General features: G+C 40.7%; 1 protein-coding gene across 1 annotated transcript in view; it reads right to left on the reverse strand.

Moving 5' to 3' along the window:
- Window positions 1–59: 59 nt before the first annotated feature.
- Window positions 60–27,658, reverse strand: part of LOC311289085 (uncharacterized protein) — a gene marked incomplete at its 3' end in the record, with an annotated part of 76,482 nt that continues 48,883 nt past the window's right edge. The window contains exons 4-6 of the mRNA XM_084406843.1: window positions 1,364–1,614; window positions 199–1,266; window positions 60–113 (exon numbers count right to left, since the gene is read on the reverse strand). Coding sequence (XP_084262969.1) covers window positions 60–113; window positions 199–1,266; window positions 1,364–1,614 — 1,373 coding nt within the window. The remainder of the gene's footprint in view (window positions 114–198; window positions 1,267–1,363; window positions 1,615–27,658) is intronic.

Genomic DNA, 27,658 nt, shown 5'->3' on the forward strand with positions numbered 1-27,658 from the left:
TGTGTCTGCTGCAAAGACTCCCACTGTGCCATATACTATTTGTTGCCTGTAAGCATCTTTTAGATGTTCCTCTTGTTCCTCTGGTAAATAGTAACTTGAGTAAAGTGGAGGTACTACAGACGAGGTGACACCAAACATTTCAAAAAACGTTTTCCACTCTTCTTGATCTCGTCTGGCTAGAACTGGAGAGCTTGTCACAATGTCCACTTTTGTTCCACGGATGGCCAGAATTGTTGCAAACATGGCTAAGATACAGGACTTGCCCTCACCTGTGCCAATCTCTAGAAGACATCCTTTATTTTCTGTCAACTGTGCCAGTAGGAACAAAAGCAATGATGCTAGTTGTGTACATCTTGGAAAATAGCCTTGAATCTTCGTGTTGTCTTTTGTGGTGATTGTTGAGCAGTCTTTCACTGCTATTGACATGGCAATTAAGATTTCTTTCAGAATATTAATATCTGGGTTTGTAAGATTAAGATAAGTTATTTTCCTTTTCAAATCTGCTATTTTTTCTTTGTTAAGGTCCACCAATTGATACTTTGGTAGTTCTGACTCCACGTATCGAAGCACATCCTTCAACAGCACCAAGACTTTCTCTGGGCAGTTTGCTTCACGAAGTTCCTTCACAATTGTGTCAGCGTCTTTTTCTTTGTCATTTTTTATTTGTTCTTGAAGAAACATTAAAGGGTTTTCATTTGTAAGAGCAGAGAGAACGTGGATGCAGTCCAGGTGGTAGGTTTGTGCTGTGTGGAGAACTGAATCGATTTGATCACAATTGATAGCTGGACTTTTGCAAATGAAGAGCATTATTTCTGTTGGTGTCCAGATTCTGTTGAACAACATTTGACCCAAAATGTCCCTACTTTGTGTTGAAAGCTCTGAGATCATGTCAAGTATATTTAATAAAATGTGTTTTGCCAAAGTTGGATTTGTGGCATGAAGCTGCTCCATCAAACCCAAGAGAAATTCGTACTTCTCCCAGCCAAGCGGCTGATCTTCATCTTTAGTGTTGTTGTACAGAATGAACTGTAGAGATGCCTCAAGAACTCTGAGCTTCTCTGTAAGAGACAGCTCATTATATCTTATAGCATGATCAAATGTAAACTGAGACCCTGCTGAAATGTTGTTTTCTCTGCAATGTTGAATTGCAAGTTCATTCTGGAGCATCTTAATCCTGTCATAAATCTGATAGTGCTGTATCTCTTTATCTTCTGTGATCTGGTACTTTAACAAAAGGTCTTTGAATTTTTCTTCAACATCAGTAACCTACATAAATATGCAAAACAAAAATGGGTCTCAGTAAAAAGTGGTATTTTATCACATGCTGTATACAGTTATGTTGTTCAATCCAAATTAGTCATACCTCGTCCCTCTCGATCGCAGCAGCGTCATCTTCTATTTGCTGATGGAGAACTTGTGTGCGTTCATGATGTTGCTCTTGACCTCTTAAGCTCTTTTTTTCACGAAGCCGCTCAGTTGCTCGAGAAAGCTTGAGTCTGGATGATTCACTCTCTCTGTCCAGCTCCTGTTGAATCCTTTGCTCACGTTCCAAACGCTCCAGACGTCTTCTCTCCTCCTCTTGCTGTCTTTGTTTTTCATCTTCTTCAATTTTTCCTGTTTAAAGACATCAGTCACTAGGGGTTCAACGACTTCAGATTTTTTTAAAGTCAACATTTATGTGATGAAAGTGGAGTCGACGTAGACTAGTGTCTGATTACGTCATTAATGAACAAATAAGCCTGAACCTGGAGCTGAGACTCGAACACGGGTTTTCTTGTGCACATGTATGGCATACAGTGGTGGTCAGAATTAATGAATAAATATTAATTAATATTGATTAATATTAATTCTAAATATTTTAAGTATGGAAATTTACATGCTTATTGTTTAAAGCAGACTTGACTTACTTTACCTTACCTGAGAATAATTAAAATAAGGTTAAAGGTGTTTAAAATTAAGCACCATAAAATATACAGTCATGCTCAGAATTAATCATACCCCTGGTAAATATGATAAAAAATGGCTGTAAAAAAATAAATCTGCATTGTTTATCCTTTTGATCTTTCATTCAAAAATATTGCAAAAATCAAACCTTTCATTGAAGTTAAAGAATTGAAAGTGGGGGGTAAATCACATTATAAAATAAATGTTTTTCTCCAAAACACGCTGGCCATAATTATTGGCACCCTGTTATTAAATACTTTTTGCAATCTCCTTTTGCCAAGATAACAGATCTGAGTCTTCTCCTATAATGCCTGATGAGTTTGGAGAATAACTGACAAGAGATCAGAGATCATTCCTCCATACAGAATCTCTCCAGATCCTTCAGATTCACAATTTCATGTTGGTGCTTCTTCTCTTCAGTTCAGCCCACTCATCTTCTATGGGGTTCAGTTTAGGGGACTGGTACGGTCATGGCAGAAGCTTCATTTTGTGCTCAGTTACCTATTTTTGTGTTGATTTTGATGAAGATCCAGCAGTGTATTTAACCGTAGGCATGGGGTACTTTTTATCCCTGTTTGCACTAAACACATCTGGTGGGTTTGCTGCCAAAAAGCCCTTTTTTTGTTTCATCTGACCACAGAATCCGGTCCCTTTTGAAGATCCAGTCGTGTCTGACAACTGAATATGCTGGAGTTTATTTTTGGAAGAGCAAGGATTTTTCTTGAAACTTTCCCAAACAACATGTGGTGATGTAGGGTTTGTTTGATAATTTTTTTTTAGGCTTTCTGACCCCAAGACTCAACTAATCTCTGCAATTCTCCATCTGTGATCCTTGGAGAGTCTTTGGCCACTCAAACTTTCATCCTCACCGTGCATTAAGATAATATAGACACACGTCCTCTTCCTGGCAGATTCGTAACATCTTTAGTTAATTGGAACTTCTTAATTATTGCCCTGATGGTCAAAATGGGGATTTTCAATTCTTTAGCTATTTTCTTAGTCACTTTCTATTTTGTGAAGCTCAACAATCTTTTGCTGCACATCTGAACTATATTCTTTGGTTTTACTCATTGTGATGGATGATTAAGGGAATTTGGCCTTTGTGTATTCGTCATATTTAAACTCCTGTGAAACAAGAAGTCATAGCTGGACAATTTCATGTTCCTAGTCACCCTGGTGTGCTAAATAAAGGTAAATATAAATGAGAATATACTTCAGAGATATTTTACTCATAAAAAATTCTAGGGGTATCAATAATTGTGGCCGACGTTTTTTGGAGAAAAACATTTATTTCATAATGTGATTTACCCCCCAATTTCAATTATTTTACTTCAATGAAAGGTTAGATTTTTGCAAATTTTTTTAATGAAAGATCAAAAGGATAAACAATGCAGGTTTATTTTTTACAACCATTTTTGATCATATTTACCAGGGGTGCCATTAATTCTGACCACCACTGTATATTACATAGCGCTCCTACATAACAGCTTATTTTGTTATCAGTTCTTTTGTCTTTCTATATATTTCTTACAGATTTCTGCTGGTTCTAAATCAGATAAAGATAAATTAGCACAGTAAAGATTACATTTATATGAACGAGTTAGTGAGAATTATGTGAGAGAGCAGTTGCATGTGAATTAATTCTACCTGGCAGCATCTCTCTACTAATAGTGCAGCTGTGGGTTTTAGTTACCAAGAAATAAATGCTAGAACTTTTCATTTTCTAAGCTATTTTATTGATAAATCACAGAACATTGTTGACAATACATTTCTGCGGTACTGAATGATTCTGTGTGCGGTGTGCATGAATTGCGAGCTTTGTGCATTACAATGCAAGTTTTTTAAAATTTGCATTCTCCCGATCAATTTTGAGCATCCAGATGGTTTAATCATATATATGTTGTGCAGCGCTCTTAGAGTATGCATTTATTTGTCATTCTATCTGTTTCACTTTCAAGATTTCTTATCCTGCTGCATCCTATTGGTCATGACCAGCGACGTCAAGCTTAAAGCGTCATGGCAAAGCATAAAAGTTGACTAATCCATGGGTGCTTCTCAATATCCCTCCTCGAATCCTCGCTCCTCCGTCCTCCATCCTCCATCCTATGACCTGGAAACCGATCGAGCTCAGCCATCTTGAAGGACATATCAATTCTCTAATTGCGCCTCGAGGAGTCGAGGATCGAGGAGTGAGGAGGCTTCCAGAGGAGTCATGAGCGTGGATACACGGGTGTATCCTATGCGGAAGAGTTTTACCAACTAAACGTGACGCAAGTTTAAATTCTCCTCCCCCTTCATATGTCACAATAATTTTAATTTATACTTTACCTTTGCAGTTTAAATAAACCACACATCTCACATATTTCAACAGGGTTTTATTTAATTTGCTTTATTATTATTTATTATGAATTTCTTAAATAACCAAAGTTTAACAACATAAGGACAGATTGAGCGCTGCTGATGACGCTGTGAAGTGACGCTCGAAAAATCAAGTATTCCAATGAAAAAAGCTTTCCTTTGATTCCTGTCCTCCTTTTCTTTCCTGCAGCCTTCCTTTGCATCCTACAGGGTGTGGAGCTGAGACACGAGGAAAGGAAACGAGGATGCACAAATAAGAAATGAGAAGCACCCCATGGGTTCTCAACCGGGGGTCTCAACCGCCCACTTACACTGTAAAAAATAATTGTTGGTTTAACTTAAAGTAAGTAACCTGGTTGCCTTAAAATTTTGAGTTAATAGAAAGGAGATTGGTTTAATCAACAGAATCTCAAAATATTATGTTTTCTTAACCACATTAATTATCTAAGTTGATTTGACAAAAGAAAAAAAGTTGTGATAAATCATGAAAATATTTTTTTACAGTGTAGGGGGCCTCAGTGAGACTCCAGGGGGGCCGCAAGATGATCTGACATGAATTTAAATTCTTAATATAATTTAAACAATTATCAATATGTTAAATAAAAAAAAATAAAAAAGCACCACTTCTCTCATACATATCCTGTGATTGTTTCGGAGCAGCCCGAGCCGTTTCTCTTTGCGCTGTGTGAAATACAGACTGAACGGCGGCTCAAAACACCCAAACGCTTCATAAACACAGGATACGTATTACGCAAACTGAAACTAAATATCTCACGATGCGTGTTCACTGTTGCGGAGCGAGCATTTTCAGTTCAATCCTTTGAAAGTTGAGCTTCACGCGCAAGTCTGTTAATAAAATCTTGGGGGATGACGAAGGTAAAGGAGGTCCTACAGGACTCGTACATTAGGCAAACGCGAGTCCGTTATTATTGCTGTGCAAACAAACCATGTATGTTGTGGGCTCTCGACTGGTCACTATAACATTGTATTTCTGCATGAACACAGTTCAATATATTCACATAGTTGTTGATTGTTTTATAACCGATGCTCGCTGAAGAAGTGTGTTTTAGAGAAGTTTGTGAGGATCAGTGGTGTTTACACATATACATCAGACGCAACAAACATAGAAACGATTGCTTGTTCTGACAGAGGAACTGTTCAGTGATGACCCGCCTTCAGTTTCCACATTAACAATGTTTGTATTTTTCATTGGTATTTTGGCATTTAATAATTCCGTATGCAGTCCTTTGGCGAGTACTTTTAAGTTGTAAAGAATGTCTGCAGTGACATTTTTAAAAATTATATAAAAAACTAGCCTGGCTAACGTCAGACCACTTTCTCTTTGAGACACACTTACAAAAATGTTTATTGCCAGGTCATACAGAAGTTATTACACAAAAATTAACACAAGGACAACTTCAGCCGAAGCTGTCAAAAGGCCGGTACATGAAGAACATGGCTAACGTTACCACAAAACTGAGTAGCCTAATAACAGACGCGGCTACAACACTATATCTGCCACGCAATTTCGTCTAGCCTACATCTGACAATTCTGGGTTCAAACACGCCCTGCACACCACACATACTTAACAGTGTTAAATATGAAAAATACTGTTCGATAGAACTGCTTGTTACCACAGTTTCTGCGTGCTTCCTCAGGGATGAAGTTCCACATTTGCGGCTATCCAACACGAAAATGTTTGCAGCAAAGCCTTTCACAATATTTTCTTCAGATAACTCCAAATTTCTCCCACACACTGGACTTGATTTTTGATGACGTATTGTCGACAACTTTACAATCTCCACTAGCTATTCTTTTCTTCAACTCCTCAGCATCCATCTCGACGACTGCAAGCAGATCGCGCGCGCGCGCGCAGTTATGATGAATTTTTAAAAGTGAAAGTAGCCTAGGTAACGTTATAGATCCTGGGAGGGCGTGGTAAATAATAAACTGATGTGGATTTTAAATTATTTTATCAACTTGAAATACAGGCATATTTTTGTAGATGTGTTCCTAAAAATATGCATATATTTTTACGTCTGTCATGTTGGAGCAATAGATATAAACAAACTGCTTCGGTGTGTCGCATAGATGTCGTCATCATCTTGCTGCTCCCTCCCCGTTCTGTGATTGGTTCCCTAGCTGAGGGGAAAATCTGGTCCATGGTATCCAGACTGCCTAGCAGCGTGAATAAAATCGCGCTGCGCTCAAGGCAGCATGGGGAAACCCAGGCTAATAAAAAACACTGAAGGTTTAAATCTATTTTGAATTTGTTTTGTTTAAAAAAATAATAACGGAGTTGAAGAGCAATAACACTAGAATGCAAATGTTTTGTGAAAAAAACTGGTTTAGGGGCCTTGGAGTGTTGATTGGGAGAGGAGAGGGGCCTTGGAGTAAATAAGGTTGAAAACCACTGGACTAGTCGACTAGCCAATGCAACCCCTATCAGACACCAAAGGATTACAAACAATTTACAGATTACATGGAACACGCTGTATAGACTGTAGAAGAGAGAGCAGAAAACTTACAAAACAATGAAAGTATGTTTGCATCTCCCCTTGTGTGAATATGTTTTGAACCAAAAGAATTTGAACATAATCAGGAAAAATATACACGGCAAAAACCTCAGCTGTTAATTAAGTCTACTTAGAGTTTAAATCCACACTCAATTGTGTTAAAATGAACACTTAAGCAGTGTTACAAAGGTTTTCAACATTTTGATTGAATCTTGGTGGACTAACACAATGCCATCAGATAGACTAACACAATGCCATCAGATAAAGATGCTAGGACAACAGCCAGATACCAATTAGACAGTCCCTCCAGAAAAACGCGGAGTTTTTTAGTGATTGTTGCGGGCAAAAATCCTTGATTATGCGGCAAGATTTCTTAAAAAATGCGATGGAATATGCGGGATATTTATGCAATTTTATGCGATGAAATTGCGGGAACTTGCAAAAATTGCGGGAACTTGCGAAAATTGCGGGAACTTGCAAAAACTGCAGTTTGATGAAAAAGAGAGAAAAAAAGTGATTGCCCAACACCAATTACATTAATAGTGTAATAAATGTCTTCATTTTAGTTTGAATGGGAAAGACGAGGTGTAGGCTATTCACCCTGCTTAGGGGGATGCGATCAAAGCCTGGAGTGGAGCAAAAGCATGTTCCTCTCTCCACTCTAAGCGTTCTTTTATCACTCCGCTCATGATCCACTCCGGGTTTTCCAGTCCCGCTCACGGAAAAACTGCTCCATGTTCACTCATTTTTAAGAAAGTTACAGAAAACAACTTCTACAAACAATTTTAATTTGCCAACATTTGATAATAATAAATAAAAGTGCATGACGTGCAAATCAGATAACAATCAAGTGCAATATAAACATGTTTTGTCAGGGCATCACTCCCGAACCAGCATCAACACTCCATTTTCAACATCTGCTTAACTTACTCCTTCACACCACAGACACGTCTTTTTGCCTTCTGTGTCTGACGTGATTTAACTTCTCCCCAGTTGTTCCATGAAAACATGCAAAGCACGGCCTGCGGTGTAAGATACGACCGGATTTTTGTGAAATAGGCCTATCGCGGGGTTTGCAGCTTTTCAATGATGTCGCGTAATTACGTCACTTCATAACGTTCCCATGGCAACAGGGGAAATGGCTGCGCTTGTGTGAAGTAAACCCAACATTTGTCAACTTTCTGCTGACTTTTTGCAACGAAAATGCGGGGATTATGAAATCATGCAAGCCCGCATATTTTGCACGCGGAAATCTGCAATTTATGCGGCAAAAGTGCGGCGTATTTAAAAAAATGCGCCCCCCGCATAAATATGCGGACTTTGGCTGATTATGCATGGAATCATGCGATCGCATAATCGCGTTTTTCTGGAGGGACTGATTAGAGCGCAATAAGACCTCTGTTACAAAGCCTGAGAAGGACAGGACTTCTCATTGGTCCATATGCAGTTTCTGCCCTTCACCCATCTAGAGACTAACTCCTAAGATTTTGGCTTGTGACTGCCATACAAATTCCTCAGGACCTCCATATCCAACAGCAGTGGGTGAAACAAAGAGAGATCACAATGATCTGCAAAAGTACTATGTAAATAAAGGTGACTTGACTTGACTTGAAATGGATTCTGGACTCCTTCCCCACTGCATTGTTACCCAGCACAACCAGTGGAAGACTTCACCACCATTGGACTGCTCACTCAACCATGTGGAACATAAAATGATTACCTGTAGTAGTTGTTTTCACAAGGTCACACTTACAAATGATAAGCGTATTTGGTGTGCTGTTCGAGGGGATAGAGGGCTCCGAGCTCTGATTTAAGCCCAAACCCAGAGTACTTCTGCCAAGAGTGAGAAGTTGGGTGGCGGTGAGAAGTCGGAGGGATGCAGAAAACTGTTGAGGTAACTAGGTGAGTCGGCTGTGTATATACCTCCTCTCGAGCTGATTAGATATAGCCTACCATTTGAATGTTTGATCTTACCAGTTCTGTTGCCCACTCTCTCCTATTGCAGACTTTGATTTTGAAATTAGCTGATGATCAATAAAATGCAGCTCATGTCTGTTGCTTTTGGTGACGTTAACTCCATTAAATCTGCATATAGCGGAATTGAAGATATTATGTCATATTGGTTTTGTGGAGACACATTTATGTAATCAAGTGTAAATGGATTCATTTTGATAAATCAGATAGCTCTCTGGGGCCATATTCACATTTTATCTCACCACTAAGAGTTCTCCCAAGTTCCAGTAAAAGTTCTTAGTTAAGGGTGTTCCATTAAAACCTACTCACAAAGCTGCTGAGACCAACTTTTAGTAACTTTAAGTCTTAAGCTATGATAAAGGGCGGGGTTGACCTTGTTGCTATTATTACGACCCTTGGCTCAAGGGAAGCAACAAAAACAAGGGACACACGTAAACCAAATTATAGGCTCAAAAGTTTATTTACTACAAAATGAAGGTAACATTAAATAATAGAATGAAAACAATTAAAGTAAATAAGTGTTTCTGTGAGATCCAGGGGCGGACTGGCCATCTGGAGCACCGGGACTTTTCCCGGTGGGCCGCTGGCCAAAGTGGGCCGGCCCACCCGGTACACAAATATATATATATATATAGGCTAGCAAATGGGTGAGTGAGTTGATCGCGCGGGCGCGGCCGACAAGTGTTTTGTGAGTGGATTGCACTCCCTCCCTGTTAATTAGTTTGGTCTACTCCATTGCGTATCTTGAAACACGCCCCCTTTCACGCCCTGGAACACACCAAGCCGACGCCGATGAACTAGCGCTGATGAAAGCCGACTGTGTTGTCGCCTCGCGTCGTGGGAAAAAAAGCTGCACTTGAACACACCGAGAAAACTACAGCCGGCTGTCAGCTAGAATGCGCGTTCTGCGTCTGCGTGTAAATGAGACAACGGTCTATTTCTGCAGATATATTCATATTCATCATTCAAAAAGAGAAACCGACGCTGCCGGCTGCAGATAAGTTACACAAACTGTAAACAAAGCAGCGCGTGCTTACCGTTTTGAATATCAATCCTGCTAAACACTTTCTTTATTCCACTCCGCTCATGTTAATATTGAAATATTCGCCAAGGAACACTCAGGTAAAATGAAGCCTTCTGTCTGTGTCGTTTTGACTTTTATTTTGTCGATTGTCCATTATCGTGCACTGACTTGTTCACTAACCAGATAATTATTTTATAATAATTTATATAATTATTATAATTGTCCATGGATGACAAGAGGAAGTAAAGAAAAAGTGGAGCTGAAAGGTTACGTGTTAAAAAAAGCATTAGAGGTAGATGCTGTGAAATGCTTCAAATTAACATATTAAAGGCCTACATTTGGCGCAAAGAGTAGCAGTTCAGCAGGCTCTGACGGCTCTAGCTCCCCCTGACTAGCTGATATTCTGTCTTGATAGTTTTATTAATAATGTTGTGTGTCTTAATGTTCTTCTGTTTGTTTCCCTTTGTTTTACAAATATGACCTAATATATGTTGTTACTTAAAATTAATGTTTAAATAGAATTTATTTTTGTATTGTGTTATATCTTTATGCTATAAGTGGTGTTAAAAATTATTCTGCACATTATTGTGCCAATGTGTTATGCAGTGGCGGTTCTACATTGAATTCTACATTGAATTACATACAATGACCTTTCTTGTCCATCTCTTATTTGGCACTTGACATTGACAATCAACAGATTTCCCCTGATCCCCCCCATACCAACTGTCACTCACGAGTCACGACCAGAAGTCAAGACTAAACCAATTCACCTTGGTGGTGGTGACCAAGTAATCGTTTTGTATTACCTATTTTTATTCAGACCATTCAGAAAAACAAAAATGTGCAGGAAATATAGAGGCCTGTATTTATAATATTATGAATGAAATGTGCGTTATTTGGAAGAAAGTCGAGGTGTGACTGACTTAGATAACTATATGGATCCCCCCCCCCCCCTTGTCCGTTCCATTTGGGAGAGACCCAGAGGTGAACTGTCATCCGCGACTCCGCGCCCCCTCCCCTTTCCCCTTCTCAAACAAACAGCTTCTGTGCGCGGCATCTTCTCAGCAAGCAGGGGCGCCTGCAGCTGCAGAGGGCGCAAATTTGCCAATTCCCCACACAGTAAAATGATAGATAATAGAAAACCGCTTCGCGACGCAGATTTTTTGTTATTTTTTTTTTGCTCGTGCCGGCGGCGCCGCTCCCCCAAAAATGCCGCCCCGGGCGATTGCCCGGTTCGCCCGTGCCTAAAACCGCTACTGGTGTTATGATGTGGGATGTGGTGGGCTGCTGTGGGCCAGAAAGTCCAGGGCCACTTTTTGGTCCCAGTCCGCCCCTGCGGAGATCTCTTTTTAAAGGAGTGCCTAAACATGGGTCACAGGTGTATCCGATTGACTGGCAATGGAAGTAATTTGTGGCAAAGATACCAAACGGCAATTCCCAAGACCAACAGCAGATGTTGTCACACTATGGATGATGTCATCACACTTACTAACTATGACCACGGTGACTGGTTGATGGGGGAAGAGTCTCTGTCAGTGATTTAATCATAGAAATATTGTTTTAAAATGTAGGCTAAGTGTCGCTAATTAAATTAGTATATTTTCGGCTAATTGTCAGCCTCTTACATGTCTGCACCATGAGAGATTGCAGAATTCAAGTGACAAATGACGTTTTATCTGAAGTTTGTTTAAGTTCGAGAGACGCACGTTCAAATGGTAGGCTATATCTAATCAGCTCGAGAGGAGGTATATACATAGCCGACTCACCTAGTTACCTAGACAGTTTTCTGCATCCCTCTGTAAGCCCGACTCCTCTCTCTTGGCTGGCCGGGGATACGGGGTAGTACTCTGGATTTGAGCAGAATTCTGAGCTTGGAGCCCTCGTTTGAATAAGTTTGTACTTGTTTTAATTCAAATAATAGCATAATACTGTAGCAACAATGACAATGACATCCGGTCAGCTGCTTTTCAAATTAGTGGATCCCGATCTCGCAAACACATCCTTCATTGTCTGAGAAGACAAGAGGTCTGTTCACGACGCCCCGAAGTCTGCTGGGACTTTCATAATGGCATCTTTGTGGCTCTCCAGAGAGACATTTGAGTCACACATTGCCTCAGAAGATACCCTGTTGTTTAAAACCCCCTCTCTCTGTAAAAACCACATGCCTTTGAATCACGTGACAAGCCTCAAAGACATTCCAGATACTGCATTCCACACACACACACACACACACACACACACACACACACACACACACACACACACACACACGCACACACACACACACACACACACACACACACACACACACTTCATGGAACTTTTCAGGGAAAAGTACCCCTAAAATGTTTGATATGTATTCCTTTGTTTCTCAAGTGTCTTCACATGCCATAACGGAAATACTGACAATTTTATTGTGTGTCAATCAAACTTTATTTGTGTGTTTATTATGCATATGAATGTAACGTTATGTTTCTCCTATCTTTACCTGTCATCCTTGGTATCTGTCTGACCGTCCTGTTTCTACTGAACCAGTCACACATAGGAGATTACAGTAAAATGTATTGTTCTGTGTGTACAATCTTTCGGAAAAAGAAAATACGAATTCTATCTCTCACACGACAAAGTCAAAGTAGGCGTTTCTTCACAAACAAAGAAACTTTTTCTCGCTTCAGATCAGAAGATCCGATTCGCTGTTGTCCCAAAAAGAGGGCGTAAGCAGATGTCCTTTAAAAGGAGAGACCCTCTCCTCTTGCACGCTCTCTCTCACCCTTCTTCCTCTTCTCCCCGGCGCAACGCTTCTCCAAGGAACATCTGAAAAGGCTCTGGCCTTCTCCCTCGGACAAACACATGTTCGAGTCGTAGCTGCCGTTCTTTGCAACTAAGTTCTCTTTCATAGGTTCACTCAACGCTGCGGATAGCGCAGTGGGATATTCTCTGAATGTGCCGATTGTCTGAAGCCCTATAGAATCACGCCAATTCATTGGCTGATGGCGCCCGCGCAATCTGGCTCCGCCCCGACGCTCTTACGTCGCATCATTACATATTCGCGCGCGCCATCTGCTCCTCAGATTTCTCTGCCTTCAGAACGAAGCGGTCACGTTTGCCCTTCGCTCGTGATTTTTCTGAGCTCTAAAAATACGACTTCTGGATTATTCTCGGCGCTTCTGCGACTGTTCAAGCGGAACTCTGTTTCTCCTTACGGTGAAGTTGCCATGGAATACCGACGCTGTACTCCGCCATGTGCTCGTTACATCGCTAACGACGACCCACGCAGTAAGTGATGTTTATGTTTGGGCTTTTCACATGCGCGCGAGGCAGTCATAGGATCGTCTAAAATGCAATTCTGTGAAAATTTGTTGCTCAAAACCCTCAAATCGCGGCTAAAACGCGGTTTTTGAGAGGGAATCATTTGTCTCCCCCTGTCGCGCTCCCGAGGCCTCTCGAGGATCCGCGACTTGGGGTTCGGATGTAGAGCTTAAGGAGTTCGAGCAGACGAGCCCCGCTCTTTCTCTCCCTCCCTCGGCACGCCAGTCGAATTTTCGCACGATTATTTGCGCCCCAGCCCGGGAGCACGCGACGCGGTCTCTTTCGGGCTGGAGGATGTACTTTTGACCGAGGCTTCCGACTCCAAGGATTTCGGGCCTACTCTCGCCGACGAGGTTATCCCGCCGAGCGGCCAGGAAGCGCGGCCTACTGCGGCCTACGCGGGGCTCGTTGACGTACTTTCGCGCGCTACGGAGAAGCTCGCTATTGATTGGCCAGCAAATGTGACTGGTCCAGTGTTTTCTGCAGCCAACAAGCCGGTTCCATTGCCCGCTTGCCTGCACACAAATGCCTTTCACGGCTACCCAGATAAATCCCCAAGAGAGTGTATTTTCTGGTGTCCCGGCCACGGCCGATGGTGTTTTATGTGTGTAAAAAAAAAAAAAAAAAAAAGGCCCACCCATTTCTACACACAAGCACAGCTCTACGTTCTGCATGTCTCAAGGTTTCTAAATAAAAACGAAACCAACGTGCATTCACTTCACTCAAGCGGACTATGTTTTCAGTGTGGTAAATATGCCCGCTATCCCGCGCCCACATCCACACACAGACATGACAGTTCCTACGGGACTCGCCCAGCCCTCCCCCTCTCGGTTGACCGCCGCAGAGGAGTCGAGCGCGGGCAATCTGCACGCTGTTATCAGCGCGCCCCCTGCCTCAAATGTCATGAGCACGACGCTTATGAAAAAAAATAAATGAAAAAAAAAATAAATAAATAAATAAATAAATAAAATAAAATAGGCCTCAACAGAGAAAGCTGCCATTTTTCAGTGATCTGCATCACGAGATTTCCAGATCCTGGAAGCAGCCTTTCTCTGCGCGCCTCACTAATGCGGCAACTTGAGGAGACTTTAGCCGACCATCTTGCTCCGTCGTCTGCGCCGTCCTGGAGGTCGCGCCCCTTCCTCCCCTCTAAAGCATGTAGGACTACTTCCTCTCATTGGGAAATCCTACATGGCGGCTGGGCAGGCAGGCATAAATCACACAGTTCGGTTCGGCTACACTCTTCAGTTTTGCCGCAATCCCCCCTGTTTCAACGGGGTCTTTCCTACTGTAGTAGACAGCGCCACTCAGGCTTCTGTACTTCAGCAGAAAATTTCATCCCTCCTTCTCAAAGGAGCAATAGAGAGGAGGTTCCTTCAGGGGAAGCCGAGCGGGGCTTTTACAGCCGTTATTTCCTGAGCCCGAAGAAGGGCGGCGGTTTGCGTCCCATACTGGACCTCCGCCGACTGAACTTCGCCCTTACAAAGGGAAATTCAAGATGTTGATGCTAAAAGCTATCATATCTCAGATTCGGCCAGGGGATTGGTTCGTGACAGTAGACCTAGGATGCTTACTTTCACATCCAGGTTGTACGGCGACACAGGCAGTTCCTCAGGTTCGCCTTTGGAGAAAGAGCGTTCCAGTACAGGGTCCTTCCCTTCGGCCTCGCTCTGGCCCCGAGGACATTCACGAAGTGTATGGATGCAGCTCTGGCCCCATTGCGGCTCCAGGGCATCCGTATTCTAAATTACCTGGACGATTGGCTCATTTAGCCCAATCCAGGGAGCTAGTGACCCACCACAGAGACATCGTTCTGAGCCATATCCAGTCTCTCGGTTTTTGAGGTTGAACTCGGAGAAGAGTGTTCTTGCTCCGGCTCAAAGCACCATGGGGGTGAACATGGATTCCGTTCTCATGCAGGCCCGCTTGGCTCCTGCACGGATTTCCAGTCTGACGACATGCTTGGCCCGTTTTTCGCTAGGCCATCATGTGTCTGTGGGCACTTGCCGCAGGATGCTGGGCCTAATGGCCGCGGCCTCCTCCGTGCTACCACTGGGCCTGCTCCACATGAGACCCTTCATGTGGTGGATGAAGCTCTCAGGGGTTCGGCCCTCCGGGCCAACCCTTCGCCTACTGAAGGTATCGCGCAGTTGCTTTCGAGCCCTGTCAGTTTGGCGGGACCCTCTTTTTCTTCGGAAAGGGGTCAGCATGGGTGCGGTATTTCGTCGCCAGATGATTACGACGGATGCCTCTCTCACCGGCTGGGGAGCAGTTTTCGAGGGCAGACCAGCGTGTGGGGTCTGGAATGGCGAGACTCTCTCTTGGCACATAAACTGCCTGGAGTTAAGAGACGTTTTTCTGGCTCTGCGTCATTTTCTCCCTCTTCTGGAGGGACACCATGTAATTGTCAGAACAGACGACATGGCAGTGGTGTCTCATGTGAACCAGCAGGGGGGTTCTCGGTCGCACACCCTAGACAGGCATGCACTTTCTCCTGTGGTTTCAGAGCAGATTCCTATCTCTAAGAGCAGTTAATGTCCCAGGGGTTCTGAACCTCGCAGCAGATTTTCTGTGGAGGCAGAAACTCTGATCGGGAGAATGGATGTTGAACCCGGTGGCCCTGATCTGGGAGGTTTTCGGAGAAGCGGAAGTGGACCTCTTTGCATCTCAAGAGTCGTCCCAATGCCCGTTTTGGTTCTCCCTGAGTCCCCCAGCTCCATTAGGGATAGATGCGTTCGCTCACCCTTGGCCAACGCAGAAACTCTATGCCTTCCCGCTCATCAAACTGATCCAGGCGGTCTGGGTCAGAGTGAGAGAGAGCGGAGTCCGCCTCTTCCTGGTAGCTCCGTTCTGGCCGTCTCAGCCATGGTTTTCGGAGACATGTGGAAGCTGTATGTTTGGCCGATCAGAGGCCGTTAGCATTAAGTTCTGATCTCCCAACTAACGTTCAGGAGACCATTGCGAGTGCTAGAGCCCCTTCTACAAGGAGGCTATATTCTTCCAAATGGAAGGTTTTTGAGACATGGTGCTTAGCACATGATAGGAGCCCAGTTAACTGCCCTGTTGGTTCAGTACTGGAGTTCCTGCAGGAGAAGTTTGCTTCTGGAGCAACTGCTACCACTCTCAGAGTTTATGTCGCAGCTATTGCAGCACATAGGGAATCGGACGAGATTCCCCTGGGGAAACTAAGGTTAGTTTAGGCCTTCATGCGTGGGGTTAAGCGCCTGAAACCGGCTCGCTCCCCTAGAGTTCCCTCATGGGACCTTTCTGTTGTCCTAGAAGGTTTGACGAAGGCCCCCTTTGAGCCCTTGGAGTCAGCTCCGGAGTGGATTCTGACTCAAGGTTTCTCTTTTGTTGGCTTTGTCCTCATTAAAGCGGGTAGGAGACTTGCAAGCTCTTTCTGTTAGCGAGTCTTGCTTGGTCTTTGCTCCTGGCTTGTTCAAGGTTTCCTTGAGGCCGAGACCAGGGTATGTCCCCAAAGTTCTTTCCACAACTTTCGCTCGCAGGTGGTTAACCTTAACGCTTTCCACCCTCCTCCATTTTCTTCTGAGGAAGATAGGAAGCTTAACTTACTCTACCCAGTTCGTTCTCTTAAGATATATGTAGACCGCTCAGGCGGTTGGAGGAAATCTAACCAGCTTCTGGTTTGCTTCGGTGCTGGCCGCCGTGGGCTTGCTGCATCAAAGCAGAGGATTTCTCACTGGGTCACAGACGCTATCTCGTTGGCTTACGAGGTGCGTGGCTTGCCTTCACCTCTTAGCATTAGAGCACATTCCACCAGAAGTGTGGCATTTTCTCAAGCTCTTTTTAGAGGAGCACTTTTGGAGGACATTTGTGTTGCAGCAGGCTGGTCCTCTCCGCACACTTTTGTAAGGTTCTATAATTTGGATCTTGACATGACCCCGGGTTCCCAGGTTCTTTCTGTTTGATCTCATCTTGGTCGTTGTCTCATTTATGTACCAGTCATGGAAAGCGCTCTAGCTTGGCGAGTTTGGTAGCCCGTTCCCACTGCGCTATCCGCAGCGTTGAGTGAACCTATGAAAGAGAACGTCTCTGGTTACTTTCGTAACCTATGTTCTCTGAATAGGGAACGAGACGCTGCGTTAGCTGCCAAGCTCCTCGCGCTGCTGACAGTTTTCTTTTCGGCAGAGAAATCTGAGGAGCAGATGGCGCGCGCGAATATGTAATGATGCGAAGTAAGAGCGTCGGGGCGGAGCCAGATTGCGCGGGCACCATCAGCCAATGAATTGGCGTGATTCTATAGGGCTTCAGACAATCGGCACATTCAGAGAATATCCCACTGCGCTATCCGCAGCGTCTCGTTCCCTATTCAGAGAACATAGGTTACGAAAGTAACCAGAGACGTTATATATAATTGCCTCTTCCTTCACGGGAGATTAATCTTATTTTCCGGTAAACGTTACATTCAGTGAGCCTTTTAAGCTTCCCGCGACACCGGAAACGCAGCACAAACAGGACACCGTCCGTGCTTCCTGCCTCTCAGCATCACCCGAACAGAGAACAAACTTGCAAGTATATTGATTACTATGAAAGCTGATTCCAGGTGTCTTTTGAAATTAGGTTTCTGTCTGTAATAATTACTAGCTTTTCCCTTCTCTCTATATCCTTCTTTCTCTCTTTCATTTCATTCATTCTGATCACGTTATTTCCAGTGATGGGAATAACGGCGTTATAAATAAACGGCGTTACTAACGGCGTTATTTTTGTCAGTAACGAGTAATCAAACTAATTACTGTTTCCTCCGTTACAACGCCGTTGCCGTTACTGTCAATAAAAATGCGGCGTTACTATAATTGAGCTCACTGAAGCGGTTTTCATCCGAGTGGGCTCTCTCTGTGTGTGTGTGTGTGTGTGTGTGTGTGTGTGTGTTTATGAGGCGCCGGACTGGACAAAAGCGAGGCGAATGCCGCGAGCCAGCGCGCTCGACAGTGCGCGAGAGAGACCGAGTGTGTCCGAGAACGCGCTCGACAGTGCGCGAGAGAGACCGAGTGTGTCCGAGAACGCGCTCAACAGTCTTTTTTTTTTAACGCAATAGTTACTTTCCCTGGTAATTAGTTACTTTTGTAATGATGTAATTCAGTTACTAACGCAGTTACTTTTTATGAGAAGTAACTAGTAACTATAACTAATTACTTTTTTAAAGTAACTTACCCAACACTGGTTATTTCTTATGTTCTTGTTTGGTTAAATGTTTGTTTGTTTTATTGTTTGCATTTTTACGTACGTTTATATTTGTAGCTCATATAATCTCTCTATTTTTTTTACATTTATTAAAATCCATTTATACTTTTAACTGTCCCTGTGTTTGAAAACCCACTTTTATGAAGTCAATGAAATGAAAAGATCTAATTAAGCTACAAGCTTGATATTATAGACTACCTTGAGTAGTTTTTAATTCATAAACTCAGAAAGTTTGATGTTCGTGGCCAGAAGATAAAACTTTCTTGGAGTTTGTAAACACGGTAATACCCTGGCTGAACTGTGATAAGCTATCTTACATACATTTGCTGGACAAGTGACTGATTGATAAAAGAGACCAGGCCAGCCAAGAGTTAAATACCGATAATTGATAAAGTAAATGTATATGCGATTTATGAATTATGACCATGAGTTATGATTATTAATATTTCCAAAATTCCCTATATCCTTGAGCTAATTCGCATTTACCCAGAGTCATTTACGTTACAATACATGTGACTAGTCCTGATTGATTCCAGAGCCGTTGAATGGTTGTGATTGGTTCTTATGATAATGAGCTTGCCTCGCATGTTGCACCTCACCAGAGAATGTCTAATAAGGGGAGAACTTCCACTCTCAGTAAACTTTCGGCTTCTGAACTGGTTGCAGTTCCAGTCTGGTTCCATATGAGGGCGCTCACAGGACGAGTGCAGAATGAATGGCGGTCTATGGAGCTATACCCCTCAAAATATACTTTTCTCAGGATATAATTTTTTGTCTAGTAATTTGAATGTTGTATTCGAAAGGAGATGCAAAGAAATTACCCATTGCTGGGTGTTAGATTTTTTAGAGTGACTTATTTGCTTTAAAAAGTCTTTTAAAATGTCAATGACGTCATACACATCCTACGACCAGAGATACTGCTTTACGGCAATCCTTCAGTCACTTTGGTGCTTTCGCGCTCTGGAAGATAAAAGTGGCAGCAACCAAAAAAAAAAATTTAGCTGCGTTGAAACTTTCTGGTCCCGCTTCGGATGCCACGATGCCATCAAGTGGTTTCTCTGGTCGTAATCAGTCCTTCACTGACCAATCAGTGTTCATTAGCAGAATGCTAGCGTGTTATGGGCAACAACAACTCAACCTGTAATCGAAAGGACATAAGTACTTGTTCATTCAACTTTCGACCTATAACCCATGTTGAACTTGCAAAACCTACAATCAAATCTGAGATTTCTTACAAGATGTATCTTACAAGATACAAAAATGATAACAGAACAACAGACACAAAAGAAAGCTTATAGGGAGGGAGATGGCCTGCTGTGGCCCTCAATTCACACACCACACTTAATATCCACACACACCCACTCTGTTGAGGTCAAGCCAAAGAAGCACTGCACTAAATGTGGACACCATTAAACAGCAGCTAAACCCCTCCCCTATACACCTTCCCCACCCCTCCAAATACAGAGGAGAAAAGGACAACACAATAAACACTATAATTGGCTGGTACTAACCAGCCCAAAAGGAAAATCAAGTCACAAAACAAAGGAAAATACATAAAGTACCAATATTCAAATTAATCATACTTTGTAACTCAAATAAAATTTTAAACCTACAAAATAAATGACATCACATCCTGTGCACACGAAAACAAGCACGAAAAATAAAGCAAAAAGAGAAATAACAACGATTACAATGCACAACACAAACCAAAAAAACCCAAAACATTAAACCTAGAAAAAAATAAAACAAACAGACAAGGCCACAGTCAATCCGCACACCTGACGAGCAAGCCGGCCAGGTGTGTGAGCAATTCTCCTCTGTGAGCAATTCTCTGGGCCAAAAGTTGTAAACACACAAAAAGTCTACTCTAACAAAAGTCGACCGGAATAAGCCCAGGCAAGGCAGCAGTGTGTTAGATCGATAGACGCGCATCCCGCCCCATAATACGGTGATGAAACCCTTGATTGTGTACTCAACTAGGAAATGTTCTCAGCGCAGCACTATGCGTGATCGCTGACCTCAACATGCCGCCGGTTGCTCGTCAATGAACTCAAAACCCGGGGCAGTCTGTGCAGAGCAGCACAGAGCTGAGACGGCACTCCAAATCTATCCCATTCATAATGAACTTCCGTAAAGGGGCGGTACGGATGACAACACATCCCAAGTGACAAAAGTCCCCCCATTTTATACTACGACATCAGACTACTGATAGGTTCAACGTTTTCGCATGACACTGGCCAATGAACAACAAGGGTACACTTCACCCTGCTACAGATGGTGGACTACCAGAATGAGACTTTTACCGCCGCCGTTCCCGCGGCGGCAAAATTGGGATGTGTATTTGCTGCCTTTTACCGCTGAGTGGCGCTGTAATCACAGACTTTGAAAAGTGTCAGTTTATTCTCTTTATGACGTAATCTGCCGCAGCAGTAATCTGAGCTGAGAGGCCACAGATAAATTCAAGATAAATATTGTGGTTAAACGAATTCAAATTCATTAAATTTAAACAAAGTAAACACACGTTAACTTTGTGTGCCCAGTTTTTCTATAATTTAGAAAGGCTATGTCAATAGGTTACTTGTCCTTTACTTCATGTTATTTTAATGTGTTTGTAGATTTATTAACTGAAACATAACAGTGAAATAAATTAAAATAATTTACCGTAAAATTAAAACATTTTCAGGTCTTGCAGTTACTAACCGATGTTAGTCGGTTTAAGCATTCTTTGTTATATTCAGAATTAAATAGGCTTACATGTTGTTATGATTATCAATTGAATTATTTAATAAATAAATCAACCACAATGCCTATTATTGCCGCAGCAAAAATAAACCAGTCGAATTTCAAAGTCGTTCGCGAAATGACTAGGCTATACCGGGTGGCGCAAGTGACAGGGCAAAACAGCAGCAACTGCGGCATTTTAAAAGGTAAGTTTCCTATCTGTTTATTTAAAAAAAAAAAAAAAAAAAAAAAAAAAACATGGCGCAAGTGAACAAAAATGAGACTTACTGAATATGTAAAAATATAAACAAACAAAGCATAGAATAAAACAAACTTTTAGGGAAAAAATATATAGGCCTATTATGCTACAACAGAATTGGTTAACATTAACGAAAGCAAAATAGCCTATGTAAAAATACATTTAAAACAAAATAAAACAAAACAAATTCGTGGCCGAATTCAAATCGGTTCAAATCCCAAACAAACAGTAGTAGACCTAGGCTATTCAGACGATAGCTCTGTGGTCAATGCATTAACAATAGCCTCTCGGAGCTTCAAACGATCTGAGATCGAATCTCAGTGTAGCCGACAGTGTTTATGTTTTTCCGTTCTTGATGCTTAAATATGCATCTGTTTATTAAAGTCAATCGTCTTGTTTAATTATCAATTGTACATTACAGCATAAATTTGCTGCACCAGAAAATGAAGATGATGAAGCTCGTCTTTAATCTGCTAAATTATTTTATTTGTGTGTGTGAATCATTCACGAGATTGAGATGACTGACAGTGATACCCGGCCATAGCAACGGGATTTTCATTTTTCAAAACAGATCGAACAAATCAGAAAAATACTTTCAATAGGCCTACAGTATTGCTTTCAATTACAAAATAAACAATGAAAATGTAAAAGAAAAAGAAAATGAATTAAGTTTGAAAACGCATCGCACATTTCAAGGTATGAATAAAGTGTCGGGACAGTTTATTTATTTAAACAGGGTTGCATCGATAGAGTTTATTCCCTTTGTGATGCAAAATAAGAAACACAGAATCTTATTCTTGCAACATTTTAAATTTCTATTGTCAAAGAAATTGCAGCTAAATTAAAAAATTAAAACGGTACAAAACGAAAAAAGTTCAAAGTAACATAAATTAAGAACAGGCGTTTTTCTTTGCCTCTCTCGCGCTGGATATTTTTTTAGTAAGTTTGGTCTCCCTCACTGCGTGCGGCGGGTCTTTCTCGAAATTAAGCATTTCAGTGTAAAAAACACCATACAGCTGATAATACTGTATATGTTGCTGTGTGTCATCCACACAAATCACGAAAGAAAAAACTGTAACAAATAGCTTTTGTTCCTTCAAAGATACAACATGCCTTGCTGAATTCACCTCACAATAAAACGAGGTGGGTCGCGAATTAAAGAGCTCTGTATCTGCTAAATTGAAATTGTGTGTGGAAAACCTTTAAATACAATCAATAAAACTACAATATATAATTTAATAAGATATAGGGCCTACTGTACATAGGCTATGGACTTTTGGAGATTTTGAGATTAATCCTTAGAAGAATTTTGCCTTTGCCTGCTCATCAGGCTGGCTCTGACACTCTCCATATGAAAGACGGAACATTAACACCTCTGTCCTGCACCCCCACGATAAAGCAACTATTGCCTTCTCCAAACCCCCCACAGGCTATCTGAGTTTGCAAAACAAAACAAAGAGTTTGCCACTCGTCGTGGTGTGCCAAAACACTTCATTATAAACCTCAATATTTCATTCAAAACAATCTCAAAACGCTATGTGACATTTTGAAAAGCCGTGGATGCATTACTGCCACTGGAATCATGAACGCAACAGAATACTGGTTCTGATTTTATTGTTTGTCGTTTAAACGTCATATATATATATATATATATATATTTTTTTTTTTTTAACAGAACTGCTTTTGAAATTACGATTGGAATTATTATAGGCTACAGAAGTAAAGTCATTGTATAATATTTGTTCCTTAGTGTAAAATGGAAATGCATGGTGATTTTATTTTGTAAATAGGCTATAAGCAAAAAACTATGTTTTAGAACTAGACAAATCTCTCTGCATCAACAATAGACTATAAAATGCATTAATAGGCTAATATAAAAATATCAGTAGTCCAAGTTAGTTCGGGATTTGAACCCGTGTCAGCTAAATGATCGTAACGTAAGTTCAACCACTCGGCCACGATTCACTCGTTGCGACATGGCTTAACGTTCCAGTGTGTGTTCGCTCAAACGAGCGAGAAGCGCTCTTCATTCAAATGAACGCGCCGCCGCGTTTGTCGAACACTAATTCAACATGCCAGAATAAAACCTGGCTTTAGAACAATGCATAGCGCCACTCATGGTGTGCCAAAAAATGTACAATAATTTAGTTTCATTTATTTCAGTGTTAATGTTTGAGTTAAAAAAAATCCTCTACAAATTAAATTAACACAAAGTCGGCTATAAGAGTCCTTTATAGGCTACGTAAAAAAGCAAAGGGCTTACAGTCTTAACATTTAGGCTACCTTGCTTAAATTCGATACATTTATTTTCAGTAGGGCCTAATAAATTTGTAGGGATGTAATTTCAGTATGCTTTACCAACGCTATGTATTCAATTAAAGTTCCAAGAGGTCTGGTCTCTATATTTCCTTCCCCGCTGACACTAATATGCAAGTGCACAGCAAAATTCTATTCTAAAAAAAAAAAGTCTATAGGCCTACTATACTGTTGTAGCCATTAAATAATCTCATTTAGTATCATATTTGTTAAAATATTAATGTTATTTTTTTCCATCTATGTTGAATATGAAAAGTGAACAGCACGAGTAAGATAGGATGCATTGCATTATATCGAGAGATGGATATGGAGTGGGTCAGACATGTTTTTGACCACTTCATTAAGTTTTGTTTCGTAGAAAACCTTTCTTTAAAGTGAATTTCGTTTTCTATAAATTGTATCTTAATTTTAATCAATTTTTCATCAACCAATTGCCTGGATTTAAATAAGTAAGAGAAGCAAATATAACAGACACTAATCATGGAGGCGCCCGCGCAGTCACTTGCATTGCACGTCAGCTGAAGCGCATCTCATCCTCCTAACTTAACGAAACTCAGCGTATGCCTCACACAGACATGATAAATACATCAAATACACAAAGCTTGAAATGTCTTCAAACGAAATAATTCAAAACAAAAAGAAAAAGGCTACTCTCTGATTATGTCTTTATGTGCATTTCTCTCTAGGTGCGTTCACTACAAATATGGCGATCGTCAACTTCATCTTTGCAGTCGACACTGTCAGAAAACACTAGTTTATTGATAAAAATCAATGCACGCATCACCGGATTTACAAATACACATCTTGCTTGTTGCACGCACACATTATGTCGAAAAAACGAAATATTATGTTGAAATAACATTATTATTAATAATACATCTTTTAGAATATTTGATTAAATGCTGATTGTTGCGCTTGTTCAATTTAATAAAATTAAAACTTTAATTGTGATAATTAAAATAATTGAAAATTAAATATTTAGTGGCCAAGTTTTGCTAATTTATTATATAGGCTATTATATGCCTATTGCCTATATTAAGTAGGTCATATTAAGACAAGGCATATATTAGTTATTTTAGCTGTTATGAGAAAAAAAAATCTAACGAAATCTAAAATCTAAATCTAATAAATCAAAAAAAAAAAAAAAAAATCTAACGCCAGTTCAACATGCCAGAATAAAACCAGATTTTTGAACAATGCGTAACGTCACTCGGCCTGGTGTGCCAAAACACTACATTTTAAACTTAAATTCAAAACAATCTCAAAACGCGTTGTGACATTTTTTTAAAGCAGTAGCCAAGGGCATTGAAACCAAAATCTTAACTAAAACGCGTTCTGCGTAATCTCTCAAAAATTATGCCACACTACTCCATGTATTATTATTTTTTTTAAGGACTGCTTTTGAAATCACTATAAATTACTATGCAATTGTATCGCTCACGAGAGCTCTTCATTTATCTAATTCCTCAATAGAATAGTAAAAATATTCAGCGTCATTGCTCCTAATATCGTCTCTATTTTTAACTTTTGATTCTATTTTTTCAGTTCTAAAATTGATTCTATCTTTGGTTCTATTCTGTTGTAGCCTAATAGGCCTATTTATATATATGAAAAATATGCCTATTAGGCTTAGGGTTTTATATTTAACCCACTTACATTTTAAAATACGGCAATTGCTGCTGTTTTGCACAATGTCCCTTTGCACAGAAAACACTTTCTTAAAATAAAAAATTCAAAATTTGTGTAGAAAGGATTGGAGAGGATCCCAAAGACTCCTGAATTTGTCCTGTTTGTGGCTGAGGTCATAAGTAAGTTTCTCCAGAGGAAGAAAGGCTGACAGCTGAGAAATCCACATAGAAATAGTAGGGACCTGAGATGTATGCCATTTTAATAGTATACATTTCTTATCCAGGAATATAAGGGTAGTAAAAGTAGTGTATAAAGGGTAGTATAAAGGTAGTAAACAGAGGTTTGAAGTCTGAGTCAAGCAGGTCTTTAGGAATGTCATTCAGCAAAAAAAGTGAGGGGATAAAATAAAACGTTTTCCAGAACCCTGTTAAAAAGGCTCTCCAATCTGTATTATAGTTATAAAAGAGACACTAATGCCCCCTTGTAGCTAAATACATATTAAGTGTAGATATAGAAGACGTCCATTAACGGAACAGTCTAGCTATTGGGCCATGGTCTATTGCACATACACAGAAGAAGTTTGATGGAGTTATAATAAAACTTAATAACCGGGATTGTTTGTGCAGTTAGAGGTTGTCATGATAACTGGTACAAAAGAAAGGTTAAAAGCTTTAAATTTGAATAAACCACCGAAGCGACCGTATGTTTGTTCTTTTCATTTTGTGAACACAAGACCTGATCTGGCAAATAGATGTTTTAGTAATGAAAATTATATACATAAAAATAGTGGTCAAAAGTCAAGTTTGAGCTCAAGATTTTTTTAAGTTACTGTACTCTGCCTTTGTATTGTCAGCAAAAAGTAATAATTCATGCCAAGGCAAAAGGCAGTAACTTCCACATTATTTGGTTGCTGATCACCATTAACAAAAGCATTAGTAACACCTATAAAATCTAGTAGTGATCATGGCATTTATTTTGTATGATTTACAATTATTTATAACCATCTACTTATTGCTATCCTCTGCTTTGGTTGCATTCTGATGGCATTGACAATGACAAAATACCTCCATAGATGCGTATACAGCGTTGGCTCGATCGGGCGGGGCTGAAGGCGCCGGCGAAGTTTTGGCACTCTGCCAACTAGATGCATGAGTGTTTCAACCAGCTCCGGTACCCGAACTGGCCGAGGCGGGGCTTTAGTTCTTTGTTGTATTCTTCTGCTACAGCATGTGTAACATTTTTCTGTCAACTCTGCATAATCCTTCGCGATCAATATTGTTAGTTAGCCCAGTGAAGCGAGGAAACGGAAGTGCCGCATATTTATAGTGATCCATATTTACTTCCGCGTTCGAAAATAAGGTGGATAAGAGACTCTGTAAAATGCAGAATTTGAAGATATTTGAAAAAGTCTTCTGAGGGTATATCAAACTCTGATCTAATTTGTACAAATGATCTCAAAGTTTCAGAAGTAAACATTCCTGAGAAATCAGACAGACCCCTAAAAGTCCAGTCCAGCAATCCAATGGTCCAAATCTGAATGGGAAAGTCCGGGTTCAAAGCTAGAGGGGAGTGAATGGATATATTTTGAGGGATATTCAAATGTTTTGTCACGTCCTTCCAAACCAGTAATGTGTTATAGACAATCACATTGTCAGTAAGAGAGTTTATCTGAGTTATACAATTAATAAAGCACAGGGAACCTAAACTTCTTGGATGGCAAAATTAAGATTCAAAATCAATCCACAGAGCATCCTGCCTATTCCTAACCCAACTTGTTATCATTTTGATTTGGGCAGCCCAGTAATAAAGTTGGAAATTGGGTAAGGAGAGACCCCCGAGGTCCCTCGGTTTACAGAGTTTAGAGAAACCAACTCTCTGTTGCTTATTATTCCAAATAAAACGAGATGTGTAAGAATTCAAAGATTTAAAGAACGATGTAGCTAAGTAGCATGGGAGATTTTGAAGAAATCGTGTTTAATCGAGGAAGTATGTTCATCTTAATGATGTTTACTCTTCCAAGAAGGGAAATTGGTAAAGATGTCCACTTTTCTAAATCTTTTTTAACTTTTTGAATTAAAGGAGAATAATTTGTTTCAAACAAATTGTTCAGGTCAGGAGTGAGGAAAATGCCCAAATATTTAAAGCCTTTTTTAGAAACCGTATCGGGGATTTATGAGAGTAATTAAAAGACATAGAAACAGACTTTTCTATATTGATTTTATAACCTGACACAGTACTGAACGAAGCTAAAGAATTCAGAACTGCAGAAGTGGAAGTCCGCAAATTCTCTAAATATAAAAGAACATCATCTGCATACAGAGAGATGACGTGTTTTTTCCCTTTAATTTCCCTTTAAATACTGATAGACTCTGCCAGGGGTTCAATGAATAATGTAAACAATAAGG

This window comes from Rutilus rutilus (assembly GCF_951802725.1).
Source record: "Rutilus rutilus genome assembly, chromosome: 4".
Lineage (NCBI taxonomy): Eukaryota > Metazoa > Chordata > Actinopteri > Cypriniformes > Leuciscidae > Rutilus > Rutilus rutilus.